This window comes from Staurois parvus, unplaced genomic scaffold (genome assembly GCF_062004578.1).
Source record: "Staurois parvus isolate SC_StPar_1 unplaced genomic scaffold, SC_StPar_1.0 ptg000397l, whole genome shotgun sequence".
Lineage (NCBI taxonomy): Eukaryota > Metazoa > Chordata > Amphibia > Anura > Ranidae > Staurois > Staurois parvus.
This window is the reverse complement of record NW_028318193.1, coordinates 6340001-6362920: the sequence shown is the minus strand read 5'-3', so window position 1 is coordinate 6362920 and position 22920 is coordinate 6340001. Positions and strand designations below refer to the sequence as shown.

At 39.7% G+C, this 22920-nt stretch overlaps 1 protein-coding gene across 1 annotated transcript in view; it reads left to right on the top strand.

Annotated features, from left to right (window-relative positions):
- Positions 1-22920, top strand: part of PTPRK (protein tyrosine phosphatase receptor type K) — a 528548-nt gene that overhangs the window by 167877 nt on the left and 337751 nt on the right. Inside the window, exons 5-6 of the mRNA XM_089686377.1 lie at positions 7674-7755; positions 17555-17670. Of these exons, the coding sequence (XP_089542503.1) occupies positions 7674-7755; positions 17555-17670 (198 nt within the window). The remainder of the gene's footprint in view (positions 1-7673; positions 7756-17554; positions 17671-22920) is intronic.

Sequence of the window (22920 nt, the reverse complement as noted above, 5' to 3'; positions counted from 1 at the left end):
CGTAAAGGACCACAGCTTATGCTCAACGCTACATTAGTGTCAAAATTTGGGATCATATTTTCAAGTTTACAGTCAAACATTTTCCTGTACTTGTAAAATTATATTTTGTTCAGTTTTGCCGCTATATACTGTCTGTTTTTCACACAAATCTATGCACTAAACAAAATGTGTAAATTCAGCTACCGTTGAGGCACCCCAGTCTACTATTTTATAAATCTAAATGTTACTATTAATGGGAAACCTGGACCTGAGATGCACTCAACCACCTTGATAAAATTACTTTTATATCAAAGGTGCCCCATCACCTCATAATCCCCCTTTCAAAGGCCTCCCATTACGTCAGAGTCCCCCCATCACAGAATCCTCTCATATCAGAATCCCCCTACCCCCGCACCCTCCCCCAACCAACCAACACCTACCCACCATCAGTTCCACCTTCAGAGTCCCCTTTTTTCTTCTGGCTCCAGCAGCATAGCAGAGGGTGGGAGGTAGCAGAGCAGTTTTGGTCAGAGGTGCATATCTAGCCATTCTTTAATGCTAATGTGTTCCTGCATGCCTCCCACCATGGATCAGTGTCATCAATTGCCATGGTGCGCACAGACCATAGTAACGAATGATGCTGTGTGTCCTGTCCCTAGAGCTTCATTGATGGTTATGGTCCTGGCCACCAGCCTGCCCCCATGAGGGCAATGCAAGATGTCACCTAATTAGTAAATAGAGTCTAACTGTGTGTAATTTAATTTCAGTATAAATACAGCTGTTCTGTGAAGCCCTCAGAGGTTTGTTAGAGAACATAAGTGAACAAACAGCATCATGAAGGCCAAGGAACACACCAGACAGGTCAAGGATAAAGTTGTGGAGAAGTTTAAAACTGGGTTAGGGTATAAAAAAAATCCCAAGCTTTGAACATCTCACGAAGCACTGTGCCAGAGTATGGCACAACTGCAAACCTATCAAGATATGGCCATCCACCTAAACTGACAGGCTAGGTAAGGAGAGCATTAATCAGAGAAGCATCCAAGAGGTCCATGGTAACTCCGGAGGAGCTGCAGAGATCCACAGCTCAGGTGGGAGAATCTGTTCACAGGACAACTATTAGTCTTGCACTCCACAAATCTGGCCTTTATGGAAGAGTGGCAAGAAGAAAGCAATTGCTGAAAGAAAGCCATATGAAGTCCCATTTTCAGTTTGCCTGAAGCCATGTGGGGGACACAGCAAACATGTGGAAGAAGGTGCTCTGGTCAGATGAGACCAAAATTTAATTTTTGGGCCTAAAAGCAAAAACGCTATGTGTGGTGGAAAACAAACACTGCACATCACCGTGAACACACCATCCCCACCGTGAAACATGGTGGTTGCAGTATCATATTGTGTGGATGCTTTTCTTCAGCAGGGACAGGGAAGCTGATCAGAGTTAATTGGAAGATGGATGAAGCTAAATACAGGGCAGTCTTCGAAGAAAATCTGTTAGTCTGCAAAAGACTTGAGACTGGGGCGGAGGTTCACCTTCCAGCAGGACTACGACCCTAAATATTTCACTCTCTAGATGTGCAAAGCTGTTAGAGACATCCCTAAAAAGACTTGCAGCTGTAATTGCAGCAGAAGGTGGTTCCACAAAGTATTGACTCTGGGGCGGGGGAGGGTAGAATACAAATGCACGCCACAATCTTGACATATTTATTTTATTTACTTATATAGCTCCGTCAATTTAGGCAGCACTTTACATGTATATATTGTACATTCACATCAGTCCCTAACCCTCAAGGGGTGTACAATCTAAGGTCCCTAACTCACATTTATACATACACATACTAGGGACAATTTAGACTGGATCCAGTTAACCTACCTGCATGTCTTTGGAGTGTGGGAGGAAACCAGAGTACCCGGAGGAAACCCACGCAGGCACAGGGATAACATGCAAACTCCAGGCAGGTGGTGCCCAACCACAGTGCCGTGATTGGGATTCGAACCAACGACCCTAGTACTGCCATGCGGAAGTGCTAACCACTAAGCCACTGTGCCGCCCTTGTAAAACATTCTGAAAACCATTTCTCGTTTTCCTTCCACTTAACAATTATATGCTACTTTGCGTTGATCTATCACATAAAATCCCAATAAAATACATTTGAATACTTTTTTCAAGGCATTGTAAGTCCGAACTGACATTTGACTCTGGGCTTGACTTTGACGCTGGGAATGCCAGATAGCTTTCCGCAGCCTAATAGCTGATACTAAAAATTAAATCAAAAAGGGATTCTTGTAACTGGCTATCCACTGTGTGTCTTCCTGTATCATCCAATACCTGCATATCAAATATCCCTGGAGACTACACAAGCAGGGACTTAGTGGCCGATGGACAGGCCTACCGTTTGTCACTAGGGGCCAGTTTCTTGAACAAAGAAGAGGCAGTCGAGTACTTGATGACATCAGAGGGAAACCTGGAGCTGCCAGACCTAGGCTGCAGCAGATGACAGCGGGACAACTCTTGGTTTGATGGGCAGGTGAGTATCTAAACTGAGGACCATGCTGCATAAAGGGTAAGAGGGGAGAAGGGGAGATCAAACAAAGCAGGGGTGGGACTGAAGTTTCTCTTTAAGTGTAAAACTTGCACATTATGCTTTTTGATTAATACATATATAGAATGTGAGTGAACATTGTTTATAGCTGTAGTCATTCTTGCATGAATTGGTCATTGTTGGATAAGAATCTAAATAGAATATTTTAAGCAATTCAATTTTATAATTTCTCTAATGAGACAGTGCATTTTGAAGTAGTAATTCAGCACAGAAGGTGGATTTTCTCTTCCCAGAGCAATGGTTGATTTCTTGTCTTTCTAGTGCTGATGAGTTTGATGTGTGGGTGAGTGACCCTTTCCTTCTCACGTTTCATGAGCTAACCGTTCTCTCAGAGGGAAGCATCTTCACGAGCTGTCTGATGGCAGCGAAGGTTACATATTGCTCAGTTTGCTGGAAACATTTCATTGAGCAGTCTTCCCAGTCCATCTGTGCCTCCTGAAGAAATATGTGACAGAATTTGTAGGATGTCTGCTTGAAGCAGTTAAAAGTGAATGGAAGCGAAGGCATAGGAAAGTAATGACCAGATTGTTTGGTGAAAATAGCACAAGAGAAACAAAGGTTATTTCCAAAGTGCTTTCAAATTCTAAATAACAAGGTACTGTCAGAAATTATTGGTTTACAAGCCTGAACCAAATACAGTGCATGTGATAATGCAGCTCTCAAATGATGAGGTCTTCCAGCCTGGCAGAATAACATCTGGACAAATAGCGATCATTTATTTATTTTTTTGTAATTTATATACACACATTAAAGTGACAGTCCTATCCAGGACAAAGACTGTAAAAATTGTCTGCCTTCAGTCAGTCCAAGATTATAGAGTGAATGTACTTTGTGACCATCCTTTAAGTGGCCTTCTCTATACAGGACAAGAGAAAAAGTGTCGCCATTTGTTTCTTGCGCAAGTTATTGTGTTTGACACCCTGCAGCTTATTGATGGAGGTCTGCTTCTGCATTGAGATAAACACGCAGATGCACTTTTTTTTTTAATTTTTATCAGCGTTGCGTGGACAATTCTACTGTAGGGCTATGCACTCAAAGTGTGTATCCTTGAAAGGGTTTTCTAATTTTATCATAGTTCCAGTAATTATTGGATACTTTCTTTTTCAGCGCTGTGTGGTGCAACATAATCCACTGCATTGACCACTCTGCAGCCAGTAGAAATTGGAGTGGTTGCAGAGCCTGAAGATTAGTAGTATTCAGCTCCCCTGCAGCAGCCCCCAACAATACTTACCTGGGACCGATCCCAGAGGCTGCTGTCCCGGCTCTATACCCCCTGTTGGCTCAGAGACAGCTGCTGTCAATCACAGCCTGTGAGGAGGTAGCAGGGGCAGGGATGAGCTCCGTTCTGTGTGTATTATGGACACGCAGAGCTCGGGAGCGAGGACACGAATGTGGATTGCTATAGGGGCACTCAGCAGGAGGAAAGAGCCCAGAATGCCGACAGGGGACCAGAGAAGAAGAGAATTGGGGTTGCTCTGTGCAAAACCCTTGCACAGAGCAGATAAGTATCAAATGTTTGTTATTTTAAAAAGGCCTTTAGTATGAATTTAATGAAATGTCACTTGACATTTCAATGAAATTCACTGGTTGTAGGGCATGAGCACTGCTGCCATCACAGTTGCTGTTGTGTGAACAGTCCCAAAGTAAAGCAGTTGATTGTGTGTGTTAGTCTTTTTTTTTTTTTTTTTTGTAAGAGCGCTGCCTGTAGAACCCAAGAAACCAAGTTTCCAACTTCTAAATCTTGTGCTGTTTTGTTAACAACATCATGTTCCATCCTTTGTGTATGTAGGAGTTACATGAAAATGATTGCTTTTTGCACTTCTTGCATGAGAGATTTGGCCTTGCATTAGGTATCTCTGTTAGGAGAGCCTGTTTAGGTTCATTCACGTTCTTTTTCAACTGATGAGTTATGCATACCATGTTCTGCATGTTTATAAGTCCAGTCTTCCCCAGACTGCTCTTTCAGCAGATGTACTTGTGAAAATCCTTCCTTCGGGGCTTAAGAGATTGAAGGGTTGTGAGGAGGGGGAACAGCAGAACAAAAATCTCATTCAGTGTCCAGAGCAGACTACAGCATAACATTTTGCTGTCAAAATTCACAAGGTCAAGTCTGTCTTTATTTCTGACCCTGTATGTTTAAAATTAAAATGTATATAGCTGTGATCTTACACTGTTAAATACCATCTACTACTTCATGTTCTAGAAACCTTTATATACAGTACAGTGGATATTTGGGGAATGTCTTGCTATGGGCAAAGCTTCAAGGGTTTTTTGCAGCATTTCTACAGTTGAAAAGCATTAAAATTACTTGTGTACTTCAGCCCTATAACTTTTGTGTTTTACTTAGAGTTCCGGTCACCAGACCATTCAGTTTAACAAAAATCTTCCCACAAGATCATATGTTCATTTAAAGTAGGCAAAACTATATGTAACTATATAGGCAAAACCTTTTTTTTTCGTTGTGGATAGAGCAAGGGAGGGTTTAACCCATGTCAGATTTTTTTTTTTCACTATCAGTGTCCCATTGGGGAGATTTACCTTCACTTTCTGTCCCATAGCCAAACAAGAAGTAAGAGGAAATCCCTGCAAATTAACTGAATTCCTTGGGGACCCCCAGGTGACCAGAACTAGTGTCTCCATTGGAAGATTTCCCCTCTTACTTTTCTGGGGACAACCCAAAATTTTGGTTTTTCTTTTACTTCAAAGATAATGGTAGATAGGGTGCACAGACGCCAATAAAAACTGACAAGTGTTCAAATCCCTTTGCATTCTATCCAAAGCTAAAAAAAAAAGGTTTTGCCTTTAGTTATACTTTAATGTATTTTAGACATGCTATTTACCTGTAAAATGCTCCCATGTGTAGACATCCAAAAACCCAGAGACTTCTACTGAACCCCGCCATTTCTGGATGTGATGACAGCATCCTCAGCAGAAACAGAGCTGTCATTCAACCGCTCTTTTTAATATTATTTAATCCTCCCTCACCTTTTACATAATAGGTTATTGTTAAGTGAGAAGCGGAGGTAGAGATGCTGATCAACAAAGAGATTAACTAGACACTCCCAGAAGAGGAGAGAGCTATGGTGTACAAGAAGGAAGGGGGGGGGGCTCTGTGCTAGGAAATTGAGTAGTCAGGTATTAAAAGCCAACTCCAACTTTTAGACCATTTTTTTATGTTGCCCACATATGTAAGGTGTAGCATGAAATGTCTGCATACGCCGCCCCCCCATGCCCCTCTCTTTTAAAATAGGTTTACAGCCACATTGCAAATTATTTAGCATACAAAAAAAGGAAAAACAAAACTAAGGAAGCATTTAAAATACTTAAAATTTATTTTAAAATGGCAATGAATGTTACCTTTTTGACTGTTGACCCATCCAATTGAAGTCATAGCAGCATAGGAAGTTAGATTCCAGCACCATACTAAAGCTGGCCATAGATGGATCGAAATTTAGCTGCTTCAACAGGGACTGGATGACTTTTGGTCAGTGTATGGCTGCCCCATTCATCAGTTTTTGACAGTTTGATCAGCTTATGTCAGAGATATGCTGAAAAACTTTTGCCAATCAGTGAGTCCCATTGTCAGAATACAATATATCAGTGTTTTGGACCGGCGTGGATAGAAGCATCTGTTGGCAGAATTGAAAAAAAAAAAATCCTGTCTATAATCAGCTCAACTGCTCTGGGGCACTTGTGTGCCAGTTAGACAGGACTGAAATCCTTTATCCGGGATCGGGAAATCTAACCCGTTTTCTCTAATAGTCCAGTTTTTGTAGTGACAAGTTAGAAAGATAATTCTGTGCTTTTTCATTGGCCACTGTGGTTGACGTGCACTCTCTAGTGTACATTGTGTGTTGGTAATTTTTTTAATTTTTTTTTTATGAAGGAGTGATTAATCCTACAGTAGTGGTGCAGCTTTAGTTTGTGCATGGAATTAAGTGGTGGTACAACAGGTCTTTTTAAGACATTGACATAAGTTCTGATAATTCCATGGCATGGTAGTGTTCTTTTGGTCAAGAGTCCCACAAAATGTAATACATCTGTGTACATGTACTGTTTAAGACTCTGCTATGCCTTCATAAAGACTATTGGTGATCTGTTCTATGTAATTTATGTGGTCCTATAGAATTCTCCAAAACCACAATGATACATTAGAGCAGTGTTCCCCAAACTGTGGCCTGGGGCCAGATGTGGCCCTTTGCTAGCCTTTATCTTTAGGCTCTGTTCCTCCAACTGGACATCAAGAGTGGGGCACAATTATTGCCACTGACACCAGCGATGAGGCGATTTTTCTCTCCCATTGCGTCCAAAAATGGAACTCTATTCCTCCCACTGGACACCAACTCCGGGGCATAATTTCTGCCATGGACACCAACAATGTGGCACAGATACCAATGATGCGGCACTGTTCCTCCCACTGGACACCAACACTGGAGCATAATTTCTGTCATTAACACCAATGATGGGGCACTATTCCTTCCACTGACACCAACACTGGGGCATAATTCCTGCCATGGACACCAGCAATGGGGCATTGGTACCAATTAGGTGGCACTTCCGCTCTTGCTTATCTGCTATTGCACGAAGCAAAAATTTACAGCAAGGTACTTTGCAAAACACCAGAGTGCAGGTGACCTAGTTTTCCCCAGTTAGCTCTCTCTTGTCACAATTATCCATGTTTTAGGGTTATCCTATGATAAATTCTTGATTGCTGTACTACTTGGTGAATTTTACTATTACTTTCATTGGATTGATTGCTACATATGGAACAATGACTCATCAGTGTTGCCTGCTACACAGAAATCCCTGGCCAGTGGAAATAATAATAGCATGCTTTAGTCATTTGCCATTAGGAAGATATGTCTGTTTGGCTGTGCTTCCTTAAAAACCGTAGTAAGAGAATTCTATGAGGAGACAGGAATTGTCGTGAAAAAAAGGACTAAGTCTATATGCTAATGCCCTCAGAGAAAGCAGTTGAAGTTGTATGATGTAGCTGTTTGCATGCATTTTTTTTATGCTGGATGTCGTCTTATTCATATAGGTAGTTGTTCTCTGAAATGTTATTAATGATGCTTGTATTCCATTGTGTTTTGGCAGGTTATCTTTGAAGCTGAAGCCTCTGGTGGAAGGGGTGGATACATTGCTATAGATGATGTTCAAGTTTTGAGCTACCCCTGCGGTAAGGATTTATTTAAAAAAAGTATGTATACCCAAGGAAATGGTTATCCCCTCCTAAAGCCAGTGGCTCTTGTGCAGCTGGTGTATTATTTACAGTGCCACTTCTCATAAGACAATGCCTCAAAATCAACAATGGTTAAACCTCTTTTGTTTGTCACTCCATGCGGAAAATTATGTGCTTGCTACATTAATTACTGTCTAATCTTAACTGTGAAAAAAAGACTGTAGTAAATGGAAGCTAATCCTTAATTGAAAGAATAAATGATTTATTTGTGCTCTGTCTTAATTGGTTAGTTTCATTTGTGGCTCTGCTGTTAGACACCTTAATGAAGATGCAACATGCGTTTCTTTAATATGACCCAAGGGATACTATACTTCTATCGTTTGAATTCAGTTCCGATTTAATGGTTTTAGTTTTCTTCTATCAATGTTTCTTGGTAGATCTGCCTGTTAAATAGGAAGGATGAGGCACAGTGGTTTTTAAAGCTGCTGGTTAAATTTAGTGTTCTATTATAGTGTTTTTGGGCAGAAATTGAAAACTGGGCACAGGATACATGCTTTCTGCATCAAAATGTATATTCAACATTTAACAAACTCTGGCCACGTGCTAAGCAAACAAGTTACAACATGATATTTAAATTACATTTTTGTGGGGCTACTCATCCAACCATCATATGTGGTGGAATACCTGTTTACCTTTTTAGCATTATTTTATATGGTGTAGTTATAATGTGTGCTGAAAACTTAAATACAACCTATTTTTAATCTTCTTTGGCCTAAAGATATTAGTGCTCTTAAATATTGACAGTGCTCAATTTACAATAGTCATATAACAGCTGTAGATATCATGGGATTGTTGCCTGATCTAATTGATAATGATCTTATTTGAAAATTATGAGATGTCTGTGGACACATGGTTAGATGTAGCAGACTGATAGAAGAAGGGCCTAATGCCCTTATCAATGCCTACTGGATGTCCATAACAAGCTGTTGGCTATAAGCACTAAAACTTTCAAGAAAAATCAAATCATCCAGAGCCAACTGCAGAAAGATTATCCTTACATGTTAACTGTGAGAGCAGCAACATTTCGGAGTTGGAAAAAAATCTATGATATGCAGTAAAGCGTAACTACAAGAAGATCCAGTCTTCTTCCTCCCCCTCTCCTCTGCCCTTAATGGTGACTTTTTTTTTCTGAAAGCGGGTACCTAGTTTTGACAGGTACCCGCTCCCACTTCCTCTCTGATCACCTAGGTGATCTGAGCAGAAATTTGCTCCCACTCCACTACTTGTAGCTGCTGGCTTTTTTTTTTTTTAAATCTGAAATTTCACTTTAAGTAGAGCAGTTGTTCTAATTTTCCCATTGGGGCCATCCTTTTGAAACTTCTGTTTCCACTGGGAAAGTTGTAAACGTCACACCCAAAACAAATAATATCGCTAATTTTGACTTTAAATGGAACATTATACATTTTTGTAGTATAATATACATTTAAATAAATATTAACGATCTAACATTTGTAGATGTTTAGCAGTCTTCTGAGCAGTAAGGGTTTGCATCTTTTCGGTTAGCTCTGCTCTAGTGATTTCACTTCAATTTATGCCCCTGTGAGCTTCTCATTGTCACCCAACACACAATCTATACCCCTTAACGTTTCCAGAAGGTGAGTACCTCGCAGGTCCCCCAAGAGTAGCCTTACACCTCTGTGGTCCTCCATGTGAAACTTAAGTCTCAGAAATTCAGGTTTTACCCAGAAGATTCCCATTCCACAAGAATCTCAGTTTCAAATTATCTATTTATAGGTTTCCTGGAAGTAAGTGCATATCTCGAACTCCAACTAGTGCACATTACTAAGCAACTGTATGTATGTATCAAACACTAATAGATATCCCTTTTCTAGTAATATGTACCCTCAGTTTCCTGCAGTAGCAAACTTGCACCCTACAAGATCCAGTCAGGTTTCCGCAAATTTACACTGAACCCATCTGCTACACTCAGGAGACTCTCAGTCTTAGCTTGCAACACAGTCTCTAGACCAGTGGTTCTCAACCTGTGGGTCGCGACCCCTTTGGGGGTCAATTTCATATATCTATATTGTACCGCGCGCCAAAATTAATAAATCTAAGTGCTCTAAATAAATAAATAAATATTGTATATAACTAAAAATTCAGTAATAATCTATATCCATAATACTTAAATTCATAATTGCATAATACTTGAATCCATAATTGAAGTGAATCAAAAAAATTTCATTAATATTTGTAAATCAATGCAAAAAAACTGCGTGCCTGAAAAACTATTCAAAAGTGAAAAAATATATAATGATATATAATGAAAATATAAAAAATAGTTCAGTTCATACGAATTGAGATGGTAATGTGAATCAATCTGATTGGCGTGGTAAGTCTATGTTCATGACATGAACCTCTCTCTCCTTCCTCCTCTCCTTTCTCCTCAATTCAGCTTTTCTCAATTAGGATTTTCTCCTCTATCTGCTTGGCTTATTCCTCCATGAACGATACATACATAGAAAAGGGAAAAAGAAACATAGTGTCTTATCCTGAGTAAAAATGTTTAATGAGCTTCTGATCTCCCACTCACATGGTATCAGCAAAAGTAACGCTTTTGTGTAAATAAATCCAGGTCCTCCTGCAAACAGCCCTGCAGGTGTGTGTGTGTTCACTCGCTATACTCGCCGTTTCCTCTGTGGATGCGTGATGACGTCACCGCCCCTCCCTTAGGGGAGGGGCGGTGATGTCATCACGCATCCACAGAGGAAACGGCGAGTATAGCGAGTGAACACACACACACCTGCAGGGCTGTTTGCAGGAGGACCTGGATTTATTTACACAAAAGCGTTACTTTTGCTGATACCATGTGAGTGGGAGATCAGAAGCTCATTAAACATTTTTACTCAGGATAAGACACTATGTTTCTTTTTCCCTTTTCTATGTATGTATCGTTCATGGAGGAATAAGCCAAGCAGATAGAGGAGAAAATCCTAATTGAGAAAAGCTGAATTGAGGAGAAAGGAGAGGAGGAAGGAGAGAGAGGTTCATGTCATGAACATAGACTTACCACGCCAATCAGATTGATTCACATTACCATCTCAATTCGTATGAACTGAACTATTTTTTATATTTTCATTATATATCATTATATATTTTTTCACTTTTGAATAGTTTTTCAGGCACGCAGTTTTTTTGCATTGATTTACAAATATTAATGAAATTTTTTTGATTCACTTCAATTATGGATTCAAGTATTATGCAATTATGAATTTAAGTATTATGGATATAGATTATTATTGAATTTTTAGTTATATACAATATTTATTTATTTATTTAGAGCACTTAGATTTATTAATTTTGGAGCGCGGTACAATATAGATATATGAAATTAACATCCATACACCTGGAGAGGGTGTAAAAAGTACCTGGCGATCTAAATACTTAATTATTTAATCAAGCACGTCAATTGATTTATTAGTCGTTCACTTTATTCATAAATTCAATATTATTAGTATTTTTATACACTGAATTTATTGCTTTATAAGTAAGAAAACTTCTAGTGGCTCACAAGTATTTCATTAATTTGCCCCTTTGGGGGTCAAATGACCCTTTCACAGGGGTCGCCTAAGACCATCAGAAAACACATATTTCCGATGTGTAAAGAGCAGCTACTGTGTAGAAAGCAGCTGCTGTGTTGAAAGCAGCTACTCTGTTAAAAGCAGCTACTGTGTTGAAAGCAGCAGTATTGGAGTTAAAACGACACTCATGAATTATAATTACTGGGTAAATAATTTTATGGTTGGGGGTCACCACAACATGAGGAACTGTATTAAAGGGTCACGGCATTAGGAAGGTTGAGAACCACTGCTCTAGACTGAGGGGTTTATGTAAGTTTGCCTCAGACCCTCCCAGTTCAGAATTGGCCTCCAATTGTTCCTACTGTCATTCCACTTCTGAGCAAGACTTTGGATCTAAGCTCACTCCCCAGGTTGATGTTCTGCAGCTTTCTCACCACCAGTAGCACAAGAAATGTCAAGAAAGGTAAATTGGGACTACCTAAGTGCATTTGCATAATTACTTCCATTCCTTGCTATTTAAAAATGGCTGTGCTCAAGCACTTGTAAATGTGGGTCATGCTTTACATTCACTCTGTTAATGATAATTGTATCGATCTTTAACAGATACAAGGCCAAAACAGTAAACTAATGAAATCTATTTAATTACTTTCTTTGCTGAAAGTCAACCAGGCTTTAAACACTCATTGCTGGAGTCAGAGTACAAGGGAAAGAAAAAACCTGTCAGATCTGCAGTACAAGCCAAAGACAAACACTGCCATGCAGGGAAGGTTTCATTTGCACAATATTATTAAATAAACCTAACAATGCACATTAAACTATGGCAACTAAACAGCTTTTTGTTTTACATAAATCTAGCTGGAACTGGAAAGTCTTATACGATTGCTAAGGGTTATGGCTTGTTTGTGCCAAGTTATGTAATTAAGTCAGCCGAATTGGGATAATGATGCTTCGTCAGGGCATGTCAGCATGCATTCTTGCATCTTGTTTCAAACAGAAGTCATTTCTGGCTGTATTTCTGTTAACCCTGTGGCATTCTTTCTGCGCTATCCACCTGGAGATAACATTACATATGGATGGGGAAATGTGCTAACCCAATGTTCTGGATCACAAGTCTTTTTATTGTTTTTCTCTGAAACACTATGGGAATGAAGAAAGGGTCTTGGGGTGGGGTGTGTGAAACAACTATTATTGCTCAAATGAACAGGTACGTGCATTCACCACAGTGCAAAGAAATTGAGAAGAATGGCAAACGTCGGCTTAATAAGGGAAAAAAAACAGAACTTCAGGGTATATTACAAAATATCCCAGCTTATTCACCAATTTAGTAGGGTATTAAGCATCCTCTGTTATTTTGTTTTGCACTAAATTTCCTCATTCACTATTCAAAAGATCTAACAAAAGTTCTATTTACGGTGTGCACAATTATTAGGCAAGTTGTATTTTTGAGGATTAATTTCATTATTGAACTACTACAGTGCTCTCGGTCAAATCCAAAATGTTAATAAACCTCAAACCTAAATATTTAAGAAAGTAAAAGGTGAGGTTTTGGCTTTCTGAGGAGAATATCTATGAGTGCATAATTATTGGGCAAGTATTAGTGTGCAGACTTGTGCAACTAAATGAAAAACGAAGATTTTCCCATCTCTGTTGTTTATTTTCATCTGTTAAAGTGAGAATAATCTCAAAATTTACAAATTAACATTTCTGACATTCCAAAAAATTAAAAATCAGTGACCAATATAGCTAACCTTCTTTCCAATAACAGTCATAAGCCCTCCATGCATGGAGTCTGTCAGTTTCTTGATCTGTTGGTGATCAACTTTTTTGTACAGCAGCAGCTATAGCCTCCCAGACACTGTTCAGAGAGGTGTACGGTTTTCCTTCATCGTAAATTTATTTAAGAAGGGCCCACAAGTTCTCAATAGGGTTTAGGTCGGGTGAGGAAGGGGGCCATGTCATTATTCTTTCATCTTTAAGGCCTATACTGGCTAGCCATGTAGTGGAGTACTTTGATGCATGTGATGAAGCATTGTCCCGCATAAATTTCATGGTCTTCTTGAAAGATGTAGACTTTTTACTGTACCACTGCTTGAAGAAAGTGTCTTCTAAAAACTGGCAGTAGATTTGAGAGTTGATTTTGGGTCTATCTTCAACCCAAAAAAAGTCCAACTAGCTTTTCTTTAATAATACCAGCCCATACCAGTGCCCCAACTCCACCTTGATGGCATCTTAGTCAAAGTGGAGCTCTGGGCCTGTTACTGTCCCAGCCATGGGCCCATCAATCTGGTCCATCAAGGGTCAGTCACACCTTTCAAGAATCTGTCTTCGGGTATTTCTTGGCCCAGTTTTGATGTTTCAACTTTTGTTTCATGTTCAGTGGTGGTCAGGTTTCAGCTTTCCTTACCTTGGCCATGTCTCTCAGCATTGAGCACCTTGCAGTTCTGGGTACTTAAGGCAGGTTGCAGTTCTGGAATATGACAGAATTGGAGGATAATGGATTCCTGGTAGCTTCACGTTTGATTCTTCTCAAATCTTTGGCAGTTAATTTGCATCTTTTTTTCTCAACACGTTTTTTGCGACCCTGAAGAATTGAAGTTTATACAACTTGGTGTTGGAAAATTTGCATAAAAATTATTTGGTCAAAATACTTGCCTAATAATTGTGCACACAATATAGATGAGCATACCTCCCCCACTGTATTCTTTGGCTTCCAGTAATAGAATGTCATAAAAGTTCTTAATAGTACTGAAGTACAGATTTCTGGGGAATTTCAATGTTCCATTTCCCATTCTCCAATTATTGTATGATCTAAATCAAGAAATATGTGAACATGTATTTTCTTTAACATGTCTATGTTTAATTTTAGTTGGTAAAAGGTACAAGACAGCAGCTATCTAACAGGGCGATGGTCAGAGAGTTGGCTGCACAGAGCCCAGCATCTAATCAGCAAAACATTAAAACTTAAGCCGCCCATATATCTGTGTGGCTGTCACCAGAGATAATTGAGAGCAATAGAGCCACATATATTGACAGAGTAATGCAGCCATCAATAAAAGAGAAACATAAACAAATCAGTTACCAAAATGCACGTATACAAACACACCCATACTCTCTCGGGGCGTAAGACATAGAGGTACAAGTGACACAATTTTTAATCCAAGGACTGTGAAGGAGCCAGATCCGCCATTTGAGAGGCTGAAGTATCCAGCCAAGGTTGCAATACTCTAGTAAATTTTTTTGGGCAAGCACGGCCCTTGTAAATAAGTTTGTACATAGGCAGTACTTGGTTGATCAAGTGGCAAACGTATGACAATGCAGGTGGAGATGTGTCCTTCCAGCATAACAAAATCGCCTTCTTGGCATAGAAAAAGATCATACGAAACATAATACGGCTACAGGTGAGAGGGACATACTTGCCAAAAACATCCAATAAGCCCACCTCTGGGGTCCTGGGAGCTTGTAAACACAGATGATTTGTCAACATGTCAAACAGATCAGCTCGAAAAGGAGACAGTCTAGAGCGCGACCAAAACGTGGAAAACAGCTGAGGTTTCCCCACATTTAGGACAACAGGCTTGAGTCGTTACTCCTATTCGATTCAACTTGGCTGGGGTGTACTGCAGTTGGTGTATACATTTCAAATGTGTAAACTTTTCAGCAGTAGTAACATCTTGTAAAATAGTTTTAGTAACTTCCTCCAAATTCTCCTCTGTGAGATCATGAAGATAAGCACGCCATTTCTCAAAAGAGGAGGTAAAGGAGTGTGAACCAGCCGATGCATTGTAGATAGTGGTTACCAATTTGGTAATATCTGGTTCTGCCATAAGATGTTCCAAAGGAGAAGCAGAAAGATCTACTCCCCATTGTCCAAATTGGGCCTGAATGTCGTAGTAGAAGGTACTTAAAGCTCATGAAAACCCCAAATCCACAATCTCAGAAAATTAGAATATTACATGCAATCAATAAAACAAGGATTGTACATAGAACAATATCGGACCTCTGAAAAGTATAAGCATGCATATGTACTCAGTACTTGGTTTGGGCCCCTTTTGCAACAATTACTGCTTCAATGCGGCGTGGTATGAAAGCTATCAGCCTGTGGCACTGCTGAGTGGTTATGGAAGACCAGGATGCTTCGATAGCGGCCTTCAGCTCTTCTGCATTGTTCTGTTGGCAATGCCCCATAGATTCTCTATGGGGTTCAGGTCAGGCGAGTTTGTTGGCCAATCAAGCACAGTAATCCCACGGTCATTGAACCAGGTTTTGGTGCTTTTGGCAATGTGGGCAAGTGCCAAGTCTTGCTGGAAAATGAAGTCAGCATCCCCATAAAGCTCATCTGCGGAAGGAAGCATGAAGTGCTCCAAAATCTCCTGGTACAAAGCTGCGTTGACCCTGGACTTAATGAAGCACAGTGGACCAACACCAGCAGATGACATGGCTCCCCAAATCAACACAGACTGTGGAAACTTCACACTGGACTTCAAGCATCTTGCAGTGTGTGCCTCTCCATTCTTCCTCCATATTCTGGGTCCTTGGTTTCCAAATGAGATGCAAAAGTTGCTCTCATCAGAAAAGAGGACTTTGAACCACTGAGCAACAGACCAGGTGTGTTTTTCTTTAGCCCAGACGTTGTTTGTTGTTAAGGAGCGGCTTGACAAGAGGAATACGACATTTGAAGCCCATGTCCAGGATCCGTCTGTGTGTGGTGGCTCTTGATGCACTGACTCCAGCCTCATTCCACTCCTTGTGAAAGTCCCCAACACTTTTGAATGGCCTTTTCCTGACAATCCTCTCAAGGCTGCGATCTTCCTTGCTGCTTGTGCACCTTTTTCTTCCACACTTTTCCCTTCCACATACCTTTCTATTAATGTGCTTTGATACAACACTTTGAGAACATCCAACTTCTTTTGCAATTACCTTTTGAGGCTTTCCCTCCTTGTGCAGAAAACCACCATTGACACCCTCCATAACTGTCAGGTCAGCAGTCTTTCCCATGATTGCGATTCCTACTGAACCAGACTGAGAGACCATTTAAGGGCTCAGGAACCCTTTGCAGGTGTTATGGCTTAATTAGGTGATTAGAGTGGGACACTTTGAGCCTAGAATATTGCACCTTTTCACAATATTCTAATTTTCTGAGATTGTGGATATGGGGATTTCATGAGCTGTAAGTCATAATCATCACAATTATGACAAATCACGGCTTGAACTATCTTGCTTTGCATGTAATGAGTCTATCTCATATATTAGTTTCACCTTTTAAGTTGCATTACTGAAATAAATGAACTTTTGCACGATATTCTAATTTTTCGAGTTTCATCTGTACTGTCAGTCTTTCCACGAGGTCTGCTGCGCCCCCCCCCCAATCCAAATTGGTAAAATGGTGAAAGAAATACTGCAGACTGTTGGTATTCAAAAAAAAATTGTGGGGGCTATAAAAAGTAATGAATTCCATTAACAAAATGTAAAAGGTCCGTAGATATTAGCCACCCACCATCTATCTCTTACATATTTTATGTCACCTCTGACATGGGTCCACTGATCTCCTTTCACCCGATATGCTATTGCTCCAAACAAAATGATGCTCACATTACACCCAAGATCGTATTTGCTGCGAGGCAAAAAAGGCATTTGCCTTGAGTGGCCTGAAAGAAGGAGCGTATGTGGCAGGTGACAGAGGATGGGGACCAGGTGAGGCACTGCTCGATTTTAGTGTTGCCTAGGGCAGCACAAAAACTAATACATCACTGATTACACCACATATCTGCTGGTGTATATATAGTTCTTCAAAGGGGCCAGTTGTATCCAATAATGTTAACTGTTGAGTTACCCATAATGCTCATTGAACCTTGCTTTGGCTAGGACCTCCAGGGCCCTCCCAGGTGACGTCACATCTGCCCTGGTATTGCACGCATACAGTGATGCCATCATGGTGACATTGGCACTGTCAGTCCTTCAACCTCCTCCCAAAGGAGGGGAATAGGCCAAAGCCACACCTGGATAGGAGCAGGAATGCCTCTGGTCACTCATAACTTCTACTGAACCAACAGCTGAAGGACACTAGACACCACCTGGGCGATTCACCTGAGAGTCCAGAGCCACTGTCAAACCCAGAAGTAGATTTTCAGCAAAAACCTATTTAACCAAACAACATAACATGAATTGAGTGCTCCTTGAAAAAACATTCCATAACATTTGTACCTTGCTTTTTACAGATAAATCCCCTCACTTCTTGAGACTGGGAGATGTTGAGGTGAATGCTGGTCAGAATGCTACATTTCAGTGTATTGCCACAGGCAGAGATGCAGTGAACAACAAGTTGTGGCTTCAGGTAAGGAGACTTTGTTCTCGTTCTTCTCTTCCTTTTTGGTTAAAGTGACTATTTTCTATCAGGAAATAGCGTAGTCTAAAATAACCTTTAAAAAAGTACACCCAAATGGGAATAACAAATATAGAAAGCACTGAGGGAAATGACTGGGTTTCCGTTACAGACTTCTGTTTGAAACCCTGCCAGGTAAGAGTCCTTTGCCAACCAAGTGTCCAAGCGTGGTATTTCTGCAAACTGGTATCATTGCTTGTTACTGCTATGGCCTGCTATGAACTCTGTTCTATATGAATAGACAGTGCCATTTGGAATGAGGAATGTTGTTCCTTACCGTACTTTTAATATAGCAGATGGCTTTAACAGGAAAGTCAAGTATGCTCTCACTAAAAGCACATTTTGAGTTTATTATTGAAGCATTTCCTGTGATTTTAAGTAAAGCTTGCCCTTCTTTATTTGTGTCATTGCATTAAACATAGTAATTTATTCAGCCTCAAAGGGATTGAATGAGTAGACTGACTTGTAGAATTTCATTGTAAGAAGGAACATTAAAGCACACCCATTGTTTAGCACTTCGAAGCAGGAAGCCGGGCATGCTTAGTGATTTGTGGATCTTTAAAAGGAGTGAATGTTTTGTTTTTTTAGTGAGTAGATTGACCCCTAGAATTTCACTGTTGGGAAAGAGTAGTAAAGCAGTTAGGTTAGATAGCACTGTTAAGCAGGAAGCAGCATCTGCATATGTAATGAGCCATTATTTTTTACAGTTTTCTACAAATATTGGTAAGATAACCTGTGAGATATATACATATATATATATATATATATATATATATATATATATATATATGGATATATATATAGAGAGAGATGTGTATATATATATAAATATGCCAGTCAAAATAGTTTTTACAGCTAGCTTGACTTTTGGTCTATTTGGGTTAGGTGTAATTCAAAGCAAAAAATGACTGTTAGTCGCTACAGTTTACTGCACAGGGTAACTACCCTGCAAGGAACACTATTAAATCTAGTGCATATATATATTTCTTGTCTCTAGCAACTTCCTAATGTGCAGGGACTAAGGCTTATTATGAAGAACATGAGAAAAATGTCAGCTGTACTAATAATGGCTTTGGGCTTGTTTGGCTGTCACAGCTCATCTCCGGTTCCCCTCACAGGCCTGATCCCTCTTTAAAACATTGTCCACATCTGATATCCTTAAACTTTTCCCTCGGGCAGAGCACACAGTAATTCTACATTTATCTAACTGAATGCATCACATAGCAGCCCCTTGTTATAAATGACTAGCAAATATGTTAGCAAGTTGTCAGTAGGTAGCAGATTGGCGCAGTTCATCATGTTACACATGTCGGTCCACATGTATTTGTAACGCACATGACTATAAACGAACAATACCTAGTGTTCATTTTATAATTAATATTCTCAAGTTTTTCCTCCTGCTCTTAACCTTAAAGAGTCAAACATATTCTGGTAATCTGTGCACCCATGTGTACTAGGCCATAATTACTGGGCTTGCAAAGGGTAAAATTATAGCAGATTATAATACCCAACCATCGCTGCAATTCTTTCTCAGCAAACCCTGTACTGAATCCCACAGAAAAGAAAAATATATTTTAAAAATATTCTTGAAATGCATTTTTATTACAAAACATATGAAAAATATTTTTAAAAATGAATATTTTTTAAATATATTCAGATTTTTTTTTAACATATAAAAAGTCATTTTAACATATATTTTTACATATATTTGTAAATGCATTCCAAAAATGTAGATTTGTATTTTTATACAAACCGTATATTTGAAAATGTATTTTTTAAAATATTTTTTATATATTCTGTAATAAAAATGCATTTCAACATACAGTGTGTGTGTGTGTGTGTGTGTGTGTGTGTGTGTGTGTGTATGTATGTATGTATATATGTGTGTGTGTGTGTGTATATATATATATATATATATATATATATATGTATGTGTGTGTGTATGTATATGTATATATGTATGTGTGTGTGTATGTATATGTATATATGTATGTGTGTGTGTATGTATATGTATATATGTCTATGTATGTGTGTGTGTGTATGTATATGTATATATGTCTATGTATATGTGTGTGTGTATATATATATATGTATATATATATACATACATACACACACACACACAGTGGGGCAAGAAGGTATTTAGTCAGCCACCAATTGTGCAAGTTCTCCCACTTAAAAAGATGAGAGAGGCCTGTAATTGGCATCATAGGTAGACCTCAACTATGAGAGACAAAATGAGAAAAAAAAATCCAGGCAATCACATTGGCTGATTTGGAAAGAATTTATTTGCAAATTATGGTGGAAAATAAGTATTTGGTCAATATCAAAAGTTCATCTCAATACTTTGTTATATATCCTTTGTTGGCAATGACAGAGGTCAAACGTCACCTGTAAGTCTTCACAAGGTTGGGACACACTGTTGCTGGTATGTTGGCTCATTCCTCCATGCAGATCTCCTCTAGAGCAGTGATGTTTTGGGGCTGTCGCTGGGCAACACAAACTTTCAACTCCCTCCAAAGGTTTTCTATAAGGTTGAGATCTGGAGACTGGCTAGGCCACCCCAGGACCTTGAAATGCTTCTTACGAAGCCACTCCTTCGTTGCCCGGGCAGTATGTTTGGGATCATTGTCATGTTGGAAGACCCAGCCACGTTTCATCTTCAATGCCCTTGCTGGTGGAAGGAGGTTTGCACTCAAAATCTCACAATACATAGACCCCATTCATTCTGTCCTGTACATGGATCAGTCGTCCTGGTCCCTTTGTGGAGAAACAGCCCCAAAGCATGATGTTGCCACCCCCATGCTTCACAGTAGGTATGGTGTTCTTTGGATGCAACTCAGCATTCTCTCTCCTCCAAACACGACGAGTTGTGTTTCTACCAAACAGTTCTATTTTGGTTTCATCTGACCATATGACATTCTCCTAATCCTCTTCTGGATCATCCAAATGCTCTCTAGCAAACTTCAGACGGGCCCAGGCATGTACTGGCTTAAGCAGGGGGACACGTCTGGCACTGCAGGATCTGAGTCCCTGGCGGCATAGTGTGTTACTGATGGTAGCCTTTGTTACGTTTGTCCCAGCTCTCTGCAGGTCATTCACTAGGTCCCCCCGTAAGGTCCTGGGATTTTTGCTCACCGTTCTTGTGATCATTTTGACCCCACGGGGTGAGATCTTGCGTGGAGCCCCAGATCGAGGGAGATTATCAGTGGTCTTGTATGTCTTCCATTTACTAATTATTGCTCCCACAGTTGATTTGTTCACACCAAGCTGCTTGCCTATTGCAGATTCCGTCTTCCCAGCCTGGTGCAGGTCTACAATTTTGTTTCTGGTGTCCTTCGACAGCTCTTTTTGGTCTTCACCATAGTGGAGTTTGGAGTGTGACTGTTTGAACTTGTTATCGGTATAAAAGACACCTGTCCACAACCTCAAACAGGTGCCATTGATACAGGTAATGAGTGCAGGACAGAGGAGCCTCTTAAAGAAGAAGGTACAGGTCTGTGAGAGCCAGAAATCTTGCTTGTTTGTAGGTGACCAAATACTTATTTTCCACCATAATTTGCAAATAAATTCTTTCCAAATCAGCCAATGTGATTGTCTGGATTTTTTTCTCCTTTTGTCTCTCATAGTTGAGGTCTACCTATGATGCCAATTACAGGCTTCTCTCATCTTTTTAAGTGGGAGAACTTGCACAATTGGTGGCTGACTAAATACTTTTTTGCCCAATGTATATATAAATTTTGAAATATATGGAATATGGCCAAAATTGTAGTATTTCAAAAATATGACAATATGTTTGTGAAGAATATTTTTAAAATATATTTCAAATATATTTTTCTTCCATGTGGGATAGAACACATTTCCTTGCCACTATATGAAACATTGCTGCAGTTCTTGCTTTGCCTTCCCTTTTCTAAGGCTGTCAACTTCTATATGAGCCTGTGTACATACAATATTTTAGTGCAAATGTACAGAAAGAAGAAAAAAAAGAAGGCTCAAACATTATACCATTCTACTGTGTAATATGGCCCGCTTTGCTATTGCTCATTATATTGTCACTTACCTGTTATCAGACTTTCCAACTGGTATCTGAATTTTTGAATTATTTGGATCGTTCTTTTTTTCATACCTAAAATGCCTGCACTTTATCAGCAAGGCAATATCAAGGTATTAAAGATTTATCTGAAATCTACTAAATGTTTAGACTATGATTTCTAAACTTGTGCTCATATATGCCTACAGACATAAGATGATTGTCCTGTTCACAAGAATCTGTATACTTGTGTCAGTCTGAGACTGCTGCGGGTATCTCTGGCTAATTATTCTTTTGGGAAGAACCAGCTGGTCTGGTTGAATTTTCTTGACACATTGTTGCCATTGGTGTAATGAATAAGCAGTAAAGGAGAGTGAAATGAGTCTACTAATGTTCCCAGAGCCATGTATTGCTGTCTTTTTATCTTGATTGAATTGAATAATAAACAAGTCTGCTGTTTGTATATTAAAGTGCTACTACATCTTTTTCTCATGTTCACGGATTGTGGTTGTGGACCAAGCAGGCACATAGGCACATCCAGCAGCATGTGATCTCTGGCAGGCCAGCCTTGAGTGGTGTATACCCTATATGCTGACCCCCCTCAAAAAAAAGAAAAATCATCCAATCACGGCCACACTTTACAATTGCCAAACCCTCATTTGATGATCCCATGGCATCTTTGCAGTGCATTTAAATGGCCTGTTTAACTCTTTACAAAGGATCAAAAATCCTTGAAGACTTTGAGCTCTGCAATCATTTTTTCGACAGTTTTTTTTTTTTTTTTTTTAATGTATTATTCCAGGTCACAATCTTGCACAATGTCTTTTTGTCCCTTTCGGTCAGTTGACCATGTCGCTTATGCTTATCAGACAGTATTTTCCCAGAAACTGTATATGCCATCATAACCTTTGACACTGTACATCGCGACATGGCAAATCGGCAACTTCAGTCACAGAGGCATCAGTTAAGTGGGCACCAACAATTTGCCCTCTTTGAAGCTTAGTAAGTTCTGACATGACTCTATTACTAGCAGTGCACGCAGTGGATGATGAAAGTGAGGCTCCCCACCTGTTAGCTAGGTGTCTCATCACACAGCGGAATCAAAAGAATGTTGCCTCACTTCCGTTTTCAGTGAGAAACAAGCCGTCACTTTCACAGCTGCCGATTAT